Source organism: Clytia hemisphaerica, unplaced genomic scaffold (assembly GCF_902728285.1).
Source record: "Clytia hemisphaerica strain Z4C2 unplaced genomic scaffold, Clytia hemisphaerica genome assembly, whole genome shotgun sequence".
NCBI classification, from domain to species: domain Eukaryota; kingdom Metazoa; phylum Cnidaria; class Hydrozoa; order Leptothecata; family Clytiidae; genus Clytia; species Clytia hemisphaerica.
The window spans coordinates 236424-248250 of NW_027104443.1; the positions used below are offsets into that span (position 1 = coordinate 236424).

The window sequence follows — 11827 nt, forward strand, 5'->3', positions numbered from 1 at the left end:
ATTTTGTTAAAAGTCAAAAAGTTTCAAGTTGTTGAAAAAAATTTTCTCCGAGATATACGAAAAAGAACTCCAGCGTGGCAGACTCTACCCCCCCCTGGGGCAAATAATAGGGTTAGGGGAACACACGCGGTATGTGGCGGGATTTCAAGAGATCTAAAATCAAACATTTCCAAAATTACACGATTCTGAAAAGCCTTTGGTAAAACATATTTTTCTCTTCAAATCTTTCACAAAAGGGCTCCATGGACTCGAAAAATGGAGTCGTTTTAAAACACAGTACTTATTATAAAAATTAATTTATCGGGGAATTGATATCTAAACCCTACTCAGCGCGAACTTAGTTTCTGAAATGATTGTGGCTTAAACGATCTCGCTGAATTGTAAAATTCACATCATTACGTCTTAGAAGTCCCAAATTGACGATCTTACCAGTAATTTTCACGCTATCAATTAAAATATATTTTTTTAAATTCATCACACCACGAATAACCCTCAATCACGCCAAACGCTGGGAGGCTCATCTTTGTTGTTATAAAAGCGCAAAGCAAAGAATAAAAGGACAAAAAATGCAAAACCATCCTTAACAAGCCATCACTAATCGCCAGATTGTCAAAAAAATATACATAATAGAAAAATTAAAAATATACAATAGAAAACAAAGTACCCATGCCTTATCTATGTTTCAGCTAGAAATTTATCTGGCACTCAGATGCAAAAATTCTTACCCGACATGCTGAAGCTCTCTAGGCTGGAAAAATTTTCAGCGAAGCTTTAGATTACGCGTTAGACTACCGCGTCTCAATTATTTTGGTCCGATGGGAAATTGGCCCGCTCCTTTAGAGAGCTTTAACGTGGGCGGCCGCCAATCCACCGTCAGAATATCAGTTACCGTATTACTTTGAATGAACGCCCCGGGCATTTATAAGGCGTTTATTAAATTTCTTGGATTTTAGAAGGGGTGTTTTCTCGAGGGGGCATTTAAAAGAAGGGAGCGTTCATTAAGTAGTTTTTAATTGGGGTCACTCTAATGCATTAAATGTGAAATTTTCTTTGCTATTTCATTATTTTCAGCTTAAAAATGTCGTTTCATTCAGAGAGATGTAGAAATTGTTCAAAATTAGTTTGAATACCGAAAGGATACATTATCAACAGGTATCTAAATTCCCTTCAAATCATTCTTCACCATACAGCTACCTGTTTCAAATAAACTCTCCTTCTAGGGTGAGTGAGCCGTTTATTTTAGGGGAGGTTTATTGAAAGATTTTCCTCTAAGGAGGGGCGTTAATTCGAGGGGGAGCGTTTAAAAGAAGGGGACGCTTTATTCGAATTGATACAGTAAGTCAGATAATGAATTTACTATAATAGAGACAATCACTCAGTTGACCCATCGATAGCTGATTTTCGTCCAGAAAATGATGGTAAAACAAAGTGAAGAATTTCGAAAATATAGTCTTTAAAAATGTAGCTCTATATATAATAATGATCTATCAATGTATAAAAATTTCTATATGAAAATACTATGCGGGAAAGTAAAAATAAACTTTATAATAATCTATATAAAAGTGCAGTAGAAAATTCTTGTTATCTACAATTCTAACAAGTTTGTTTCGTTGTGATTTGTGAAATTGACCAAAAATTTTGATTTTGAAGGCCATAATATAAGAATTTCGAACAAGTTTTTTGAAATAAACGTTGTAGAGAAGCTGTTCATCTAAAGAATCCTGCATTTATTAAAAATAGACAAAAAGAACGACCAATGTTGCCATCCACAACCACAACCGAAAGTGATTGTACCACCTAACATCCACGGGAATTAACTACATATGGTTTTAAATAACGACAAATTACGCATGCGTATTACAATTCAGCATTCTTTAGAGGAACAGACTGAGCAGAAACATCATTTCCACATAAAGCTGAATTTTGTCCGTTTTTCTTCCCCTTTTATGTCGGTGTAAGTTGATTTTCAATAAAACAAATCTATGACGCATCTAAGCACACATAGAAGTAGGCACCGGCAAAAAGTCTGTAGCCAAAACTCCATCAACAAAGCCAAGTCAAAAAGCAAATGTAGATTTTCAAAGGTCAGTTTGCTTACTATTCAATCTTAATTTTCCAATAAAGTCATTTTTGAAGGATCCAAAATACAAGATGTTATGATCGTTAGGATCTTCATAAACTTCGGAAATATGCGTTATGACTGAACCATCGGGATCGTGATAACTCTTAATGATATCGCCGTAGTAATCAAGCTTAATCATCAACCCGTATTTCTTGATTAGACCGTGGAACGTCTCTTTAGGGAGAAGCTGCAAATGAGAAAACAAATTGGCATATTGAAATATATTTTGGATAGAGGTTTTAAACTTTACGCCAAAAACAACACTTGTCTCATTTTGAAATGATTACAAAGATAATTATCTCAACTGAGATATCTATCATCTTATAAAGGAATCGAGTGGTCTCGACGACGCTATTTATTAAAGAAGGTCGGTTATTGAAGATACCACAGAAAAAATATCAAATTTTTCTCATACCTTAGCAATAGCTGATTTCAAATTGGGATAAGGTCCAACTGAATCCAAGAACGAGAACGGCCATTTTCTGATAGATGGCAAGGCTACCCAATAACCGCCATCTTTAGAGGGGCGGATATTATCAGGCGCCCCTGGAAGATTGTCGGAGAAGAGATCATAAATTCCTTTTCTTGAGCCTTTCAAAAATAACCTAGAATGAGAGTAAAGAGTAATAAGTCAATGCTTCGCTGTTTATTTCTGCAATACATACAAATTACCTTTTCTGACCAACACTCCTTGTAAAAACTACGGACTGCCCAATTTGGAAGGATTTTCAGAGTTGTGAATTTGTCAATAAGATCAGAACTTTCATGATGAATGCAACTAAAATCAACCCTTTCTCAGTGTCAAAGTGGGTCTAATTAACCCCAATTGAATTGTTTAAATTTCACTGCAGTAAGGAATAGAGTAAAAGAGATAGTAAACTCCTCAAACTCGAGAATAGATATTTCCCTTAGCTACCTCAAAGAATGCAAAGAATGTTGAAAATAGTTCTATTTGATATTTTCAGGGCAAATTCAAACAAAAAAGCACAAGAATAAACTATACCTCATGATTCGACTAGCTGTGGTTTCACACACTACAACAAATTCCTCATCGGGAGATAACGCGATTCCATTTGGGAAAAACAACCCATCCATCAGTACTTCACTTTGTTTTGTCTCTATATCATAACTAATTAAACGCCCTTGACCACTACCCTCCAAGATCATGTATGGAAAATCACGCCTCTGCCATTTCCAACTTGAGTCTGTAAAATAGACTTTATTGCTACTGGAGATGGTTAAGTGATTGACAAATTTAAATGGAACATCGTTGACTCCTTTGGCAGCAGAAATTAATGTTGTAAGTTCCCCAGCTTTTAAGTTGTATTTTAGTAAACCAAGGTAAGCGTCACAAATGATAAGATTTTCCTGGTCACGATCAAATTGTAAACCTAAAGGTCGTCCACATTTGTCCTCTGCTGTTATATTGCCTAAAATAAATACAAGAAATGGGATTGGAGAGAAAGTCCAGCTTAGATGAACTTTTTTATGACTATGCTTTTTGCAGAGTCTCCCGAACGTGTACTATGCACTGGCACAATCGAATTACCCCAAAACGCAGTCCTCTACTGTGATGTTGGCTGAAGATTAGAAGAAGATGCTTTCTTTGTTTCCACTGACTGTGGAACTTACATGATAAGATGAATATGAAAGTTTTTTTATGTTTTTGTAAAAAAAACATCAGTAACAAGCTAGATGCTGAATGGACCTACCTGATGACGAAAGTTAGATAGCAATGCAAGGAGAAAAATGAAAAAAATCAGTCAGAAAACATAGCGTTTAGCGAAAATGCATAACGCAAGAAATTCATCATTGATTGATGGTGGGGGAGAGGGAAAGGTTGTAGGGAAAAAATAAATAGAAAGTTCTGGTCGCAAAAATCTGTTTTTTTGACAATTGAATCATGCTTGATGGTGAGCATTGTTATCAATAATGTTTTTGTGTGAATAACATAGAAATATAAGGAAAAAATCCAATGAAAATCTGCAAAAACGGCGATTTCCGGAATTTTCAACCGGAAAAATTTTTTTCTTGAAAATCGAACTCGGCCATGTTTTGAGCATTGCGAATACGCATCTTTCTGAAAAAAATCAGAAAAAAACTAGAAATAAAAATTCGATATTTCCGCCATTTTCGGCCGGAAAAAAATGTTTTTCGAAAATCGGGCTCCGTCACATTTTAGGTATTGTCATATTGCGTCAGTGTGCAAAATTTCATAAAAAATATAAAGTACAGCTCGAGAAATTCAAGAAATACTGTCTTTCCGGCGAAAATAGGTTGTTCCGGCGACTTTTAAAATAGTTTAGGCTTCAAAAATCAATTTTATTGAAAATTGAAACATGCTTGATGGTGGGCATTGCTATTAATAATGTTTTTGAATGAAAAAACAACCAATTATAAGGAAAAAGTCCAATGAAAATCTAGAAAAACGGCGATTTCAGGCATATTTCAGGCATTTTCCGCCGGAAAAAAAATTATTCTCAAAAATCGGACTCGGCCATGTTTTGGGCATTGTTAATACGCATCTTTGGAGCAAAAAATCAGAAAAAACTATTGATAAAATCTCGAGAAAATGCCAAAAAACAGTTTTTCCGGCATATTTCCGGCATTTTCGGCCGGAAATGAATTTTTTTCGAAAATCAGGCTTCGTCACAATTTAGGTATTGACATTTTGCATCATTGTGCCAAAAATCAGAAAAAACTAATGAGCCAATCTCGAGAAAAGTTGGTAACGAACGAACGAACGGACGAACGGACGAACAGAGGTTAATTTATAGGACCTCCACCGAGGTAGGTCCAAAAAGAAATGTAACAATTCAATATCAATGACGGTGTGACAAAACTCACCGAACTTTGTTAGAGGAGAAACTTTTTTTGTCATTACTCTCGCGTACCTAACAAACGGGGTGGGTGGAAAAATTCTCAAACTTAATAAGCGGGGGAGGGCGAGGGGCAAATCACTCGAAAAATTGTACACGAGATTTATGACTTATTCTTGATTTATGATTTGTTTATGATTTATTTTTGATCTACTAAAATTGTGTACGAGATATATTTTAGTGATTTGCCCCTCGGGTATGCATAGGAAAAAAAATTTGATTTCCAAGGTTGGAAATCTCATGATTTATTAGTTGGAAAATAGATAAAATCCAATGGAAAGTCCAACCTGGAAACTTGGGACACTCTCCAAGGATGGAAATTTTGCATTTTCCATTGCTTGGAATTTTCAAAAATCTAGTTTGAAAAAAGCCATAATCCAAAGTAGACAAACTTGGAATTTTTAAAAATCCAGGTTGAATAAAGCCAAAATCCAAGCTAAAAAAGGTTGGAATTTTCAAAAATCCAGGTTGAAAAAAGCCAAAATCCAAAAAGTGATGACAGAGATGTGGAAAAAGAGATCTTAAACAAGGTTTTTGTTTGTTTGAACAGTCGCTCGCTAGCCTAGGCTCGATGACTCCCGGTCAATCTCTCGTTATTGTTCGCACAGATACGTGGTTGATCTTAGATCACTCACACAGCTCAGCAGGGCACCATTTGAAACTATGACACAAGTACCCTATGTGCTTCACTGTGCAAACTCACTGCGATTGACCGAGGCCGCTCCGAAGGAACGCCTCACCTGACAGAAACTTACAGCTTGACTGCTCACATTATAGCCTAATATCTAGGTTAGATATACATCAAAACAGTTCTGCGCGAAAAATCGCTTGTGGTTTTCTCAAAGGACATGCGCAGAAAATGGTATAAAAACGTAATTTTACATGGAATTCCAACCCAAAAAGTTTAGTTTTCCAATCGAAAGAGTTTCAATTTCACAAAAATGTAATTTCCACATGGATTTTTAACGTTTTCCAAACTGTTTGGAGAAACAAAAATTTACCACCCAAAAAGTCATGTTTTCCAACCAGCCTTGGAAAATTGTCATTTCTACATTGGTTTTTTTTCACTTGATTTTTCAAGGGTATTGGTTTATTCTACAAAACATATGGGTAATTTACGTTTTCCAAATCGGCTTAAGGTAATCGCTCAAATTTACTACCTTCAATTATAAAACCAAAATTTCCAACCCAAAAATATCGAATTTCCAACCTTGGAAATCAAAAATTTTTTCCTGTGAGGGGGTATGAAATAAGATTATCATGAATAGAAAATTTTCAAAACATTAATTAGCGTGGGGATGCTCATTAGGTGCCCGAGACTATAAAAACGAGAAAATCCCCTTACCACATTCGGGAAGATCTATTCCTGTTCGCACTAAATGAACTATTTTGCCAGACGGTAAGATTTTTATGATTCTTCCGTCGTGTAATCCCGTATATATATTTCCTAGAAGAAAGTAAAAATGAAAATAATATAACAAGCAAGTTCAAAAATTGAAAAAGAATGAAATTAAAATATACAATACACTGTATTGCCTGAAGAGGGTGTTTAAAGCAATACTTTCCTCCGACTTTTTTCCCTGATAAGATATTAGCCAAAAATCATGATACTTACCGTCTCTGTCCACTTGAATAGATTCTGGTCCATTGAGTTCTCCTGGTAAGATTTTGATGACCTGCTGCAATGCATTGTTAGGTTGTAAGATGCCATTAAAGTAGGGCAGGTCTTGACTCCTAAAGAAAAATAAACAAACTGATAGATTAAATAAGATTAAATATGAAAATTTTTTTGTCATGAGAACTATCGAAACGTGCTAACCGCACCGGCTCAACTTCAGTATCTTTAAAGTCTTCGACAGTTCAATTGTATTTTTACTTCATTTTTTGCCAAAAGAATGTTTGAGAGGCAGAGGGTCTACTGGTTGATCTTTCTACCCAGGGGAGAGGAGGGCACTAAACCCTTAGAAAGATTAAAAAGTTAAGTTTTAAGACCCTTAGAGAGACTTTTCCTCTGAAATTTTTGTCGATTACAATCAACATTAATCCAAATTTTTGAAAATCACGGTTTTTATAAATGGGACTCTTATTGCTCGCACATACCCAACTGTAAACAGCCATTTCGCCTAAGTAACTCCCCCTCCCCCGAGACTGCTCATAATGTCATTTCAATGTTCATTTATTAATATGATTTGGCTGTTCGGGACGTTAGATGGATGTCATTTTAACGTTTTGTAAAGAACTTACTTTATAGGGACAGGTTTAATAGGTGAAGGAGTGACAAATAAATAAAAAACCAACAATCCAACGATCGCACCCACCACTTGAAATACTATCATGTACGCTGACCTAAATGGATGAAAAAAATTAAAAATTCAGTATAATGACATTCGATTTTGTAGGTATCCCCATGAAGCCATTCGCAGAATACTTATTTTATTCGAATCAGTGATATCACTTTACACTTCTCCCAAGCTGGATCGATTCGAAAAACATGATTTGAAAGTAATGGCATCAAGCAACCCACTATTTTTACCACCAATGGGGTGGGGGAGGGCATTAAGGTTTTCCTGATCGTCATCAATGGGTGCTTCCCGACATTTGAATATCGGAAATATATGGGACGAAAACTGAAAAAAAGGCGGAGAAATTGGAGAATTTCAGGATACGTGGAACTTTTTCTCCCGAATTCATCTTTAGGGGGTGGAGTGAAATTTTGTACTAACTTTATACGATCCTTGAGGGATTTCGAATGTTCAAAAACGACCAGTAATATATCCTGAATAGCACAATGCCTGGAAGGAAGACTTGAGAATTTGAGCCATCTGCTGTTATAGCAAGCTCAGTGGTATGAGGTAATCTACTCAAGCTGAAAAAACATAACGTCTTCACACTTTTATCCCAAACGTTCATGATAGGTATCATTGACATTGGTTGTATTGATTACACATTTTTTATAAGAATATCCAAAAATTTTGAAACTCTCTCGGGTGCTTTTAATCTTAAGTTATTGGAAACATTTTGTGAGTATTTTTTTTTTCAATTTTCCTAAGAATCAAGTGTTCATAAGGCTTTTAAATAAGATTAACTTTATTTTTATTATTTTGGCTATTGAAGCCTTATTTTGAGTTTCTTGGGACCTGGAGATCCTTCAATCATGAATTGAGGAACTATTGAGTAATAATGCTTAAATAGGTTGGGGGAGGGGCGTACGAAACATATTGTGTTTATAGGTATCTTCATCATTCTTATAATAATTGACTATGTATGTGTATACAGGGTAAACCGGATGAACAATTATCTTAGGATAAGCTTTATTGATAGGCAATTAGCCTGAGGCACTTTGACATTTTTAATTAAGAGCAAATCCTCTTTTAACAAAGATGTAGTAATTAAAAAATGCTGTGTGACGTTTCTTTGTGTGGCGTTACGTCAGGAACAGTGTTGTTGACTACTGCCAGGAAACTTACTTATACTGAGTGTGAGAGTTACATTGAGTTCAGAGACGTTTAGAAATGCAGGGTGTGGAATATTTACCTTATTGTATTATAGACTCACTGGACCAAGGCACGCGTGTAAGATTACGTATTGACGGTAATATCATTCTATACGCAGTTGGATCAAGAGAAAATTTCATACGTATGGATGTTGAGTTTATGATATTTGATTGGAAATGTTATTGAGAAATGTTTTATATCATAACATTGTATAGGACGACGGTATTTATTCGAGAGATATTTGTATTACTATTACTATTATAACTACCAACCGACAGATCAACTGACCGACAGATCGACCGCTTGATCGAACGACGAACAACCGATGATCTTTTACCTACACTACCGACCAATGACGAAACTGTAAAGAAGTCATGGGACAACCTCCTTGAGCAAGGATTAGTATCCGAAAGCTTCCCTGGTCGTTGTTACGAATGAAGAAAATGAGCTATTATTGCTCGAAGAAGAAAACAACCAACAACAATACAACGATAATGGCGAAATGACGATAAACTATGACAATCAACAAAATGAAACAAAGAAGACGAGAGAATGACAATTGACAATGTTATAAAAGAAACTGTAGTAAGACACTTTTGAGTGATCATTTTATCACGTGGTTGCATTAATAAGCCCTACATCAGGAAGACGTTTGCTGTTCAAATACTTGCGCAGGTCTGCATCGCACACAGCGTCCCATATGATTATTATTAATTATTTTGAAATTTGAGATTTGATGAGTTTATAAATTTAATAAATTAGTGACGAGAGAAATGAATTCCTTAGGCTATGTTCCTACCTGTCTGGTAGTAGGCAGACGGTTGTGTAAGAGCTGTTCTGAGAAGCAGGCATCGAAAATTTGATGATAATAAATTATAAATGATATACTGATAAGGAGTATCGTAGAGAGAGAGACGACTCTGGATGGGGTAATGACCATTACACATTCGCCACTTTATTTACTTCAGAGCTGGTCTGGAATCTGTTGGCCAACAGTAAAAAGAATAAGAAAATATACGAAGAATACGGGACACGGGATGGTTGGCATCGAAAAGAGGGAGGTGTTAATGCGAACAGGAAAATTTTATGTTCTTTCTGCATTAACCTGATAGCATCTGTGGAGTTTACTACGCGACACGCTAAAGCTCTAAAGATCGCTGAAAACTAACATCTGAGGAAAATGGCCCTATCTCTACAGAAATTTTGAGTCAACTTTTTGTTTAGTGCCGAAAACTTAAAAATTAAAATGGCGCTCCATGAAAAGTGCGTTTTATAGATAGGAATTAAAATTCTGTCCCACAATGCTTTGCGAGTGGAAAGGTTTCAAATTGGAGGCGGAAGGTGAAAATGGATGTTTGTTATTGTTTTGAAACTCAAGTTTTTTGGTCTTTATACTTTATAAACTTCATAAAAGTATTCAGTAATGGTTTGTATTCATTTTCTATAGCTTCAGTTTTCTTCTACTGATAATATAAAGATGTTTGTTTATGATTTTCCTTTCTTTTTAAGTGATATTTGTGTATGATGTTATTATGCTTTGTTTTCTCTTGTGTGATTAGTTTAAAGCAAAAAAGATTCTTTTTTGAGCATATATTCATCCATTAAAGAACCTTGTCTGTGAAATACAATAATGTTTAGCATGCTTCTTTTCCAAAAAAGTTCTGAATTTGCTTTGAGAGAACTTAACATATCTCCCAACCCAAAAGTTGTCGGCCATGACACCCTTCCCTGTCGACATTGCACTCGGACCTGTTCCTCTTAAATAAAATTCTACGCGGTCCGCGTACAGGCGCGCGACCATATTCTTCAGATTGTATATTTTCGCCCACGTCTTTAGAGCTTCAGCGTACTGGGCCAGAAAATACACAATCTGTTATCAGGTTATTCTTCATTGACATATTCTTCCTTTATTGGCGTTACAGCACCTGACCCCGAGAATGTAGGTGAAATTTGAATCAGACCTGAAAGATGTAGATTTGCATTTTAAAAGATATTAAATATTTTCAACGAAATTTTGAACTCCCAAAATCCTTTCCCAGGGGTTAGTTTCATTACTTTTGATAGATAGACCAATTTTTTTGGTCCTTGAAGTTGACTCCCATTTACGTTATAGCCCCCAGAATGTAGGTTTGGTTTTATGGATTTAAATCTAGTAATAGTAAAATGTTGATATTTTTTCAATTGGATTAATTCTAACAGCAAATTTCAGAAATGTTTTATGCGAAAACAATATTCTAAAGAGCATTTTGTTATTCTGAAAATTGGATTTTTTCACTTTTTAACCCCCAGAATGTATGTGAAAAGATTAGGTTGTTGAGAATGGAATTTCGGTATTCATCTGAAATTATTGTTTTCTAAGTGAAATTCATACTTTAGAAATATACGCTGACAAAAAAATAACAAATATATTAATTTCATCGTACTACAAATGAGGAAAAGTAAAAGGAAGGACGAAAAGAAGAGACAAGAAAGTTGTCTTTATTTTGTAGGTTGAAAATTTTGTTTTGAAATATGTGAATAATGTAACAACACCCCTGCCTCACAGCCCCGGTGGAACTTTTTCCCACATCGGGTCCAAAAATTTCTACTTAGTCCAAATTGGAATAGAAATTCTATTGCTCCAAACTTAGGCAAATTTTCTGATTGGGCTGGGGCCCCAACGGGTCTGGAACACGTCGTAAAAGCTCAAAATTTCAACATTAATCATCTCTCAGGTAGTACTTTCATGTTATAAAAGTACAACAAACAAGTTTTATATAATTTGACAGACTTTTTATGTCGGGTTATGAAGGCTCCCAAATTGTAGGTCATCTAACCCCAAAAGGTAGGTCAAACATTTTCGTCAAAATATCTAACTTAGAACAGTAAATATTGAAATGGACTATTTTCCCCATTTCCTTAGTTCATTAGGACTTAGGACTAAGAAAATACCCTATCATCATAACTTAATTCCAATAGATTTCGATTTAGAGAGGATTTATTTAAAAAATGTCTCAGTTCGGGTAATATCCACCAACTTCCATTCAGATTTTCGTTGGAAAAAATTAATTCAAGTTAAAATTTTCTGTCCAGAAATAATCAATAAGATGTAACAGTATGCTCTGAAACAAATTTTTATGAAGTTGAACTATCGTTAGGGCTACAATGCTAAAAAATGAGAAACCTACATTCTCGGGGTTTTACTACATTCTCGGGGTCAGGTGCTGTAGTCAGATTTTTAAAACTAAGAGTGAACACGTGATAAAGTTTTTCTTTCTAAAAATATCCTTATGAGATACTTATGTTCTTATATAGCTTGTTCTTATATAGTTTTTTTCTCATAGGAAAAAACG

General features: G+C 35.2%; 2 protein-coding genes across 2 annotated transcripts in view; one reads left to right on the plus strand and one right to left on the minus strand.

The window, feature by feature from the left end:
- The window catches only part of LOC136820991 (uncharacterized), a 50554-nt gene that overhangs the window by 21440 nt on the left and 17287 nt on the right, over positions 1–11827 (plus strand). The window lies entirely within an intron of this gene.
- LOC136820999 (adipocyte plasma membrane-associated protein-like) overlaps positions 1775–11827 on the minus strand; it is a 28880-nt gene continuing 18827 nt past the window's right edge. The window contains exons 2-7 of the mRNA XM_067077233.1: positions 7246–7347; positions 6617–6735; positions 6347–6448; positions 3126–3552; positions 2538–2727; positions 1775–2366 (exon numbers count right to left, since the gene is read on the minus strand). Coding sequence (XP_066933334.1) covers positions 2079–2366; positions 2538–2727; positions 3126–3552; positions 6347–6448; positions 6617–6735; positions 7246–7347 — 1228 coding nt within the window. The 3' untranslated portion in view covers positions 1775–2078. The remainder of the gene's footprint in view (positions 2367–2537; positions 2728–3125; positions 3553–6346; positions 6449–6616; positions 6736–7245; positions 7348–11827) is intronic.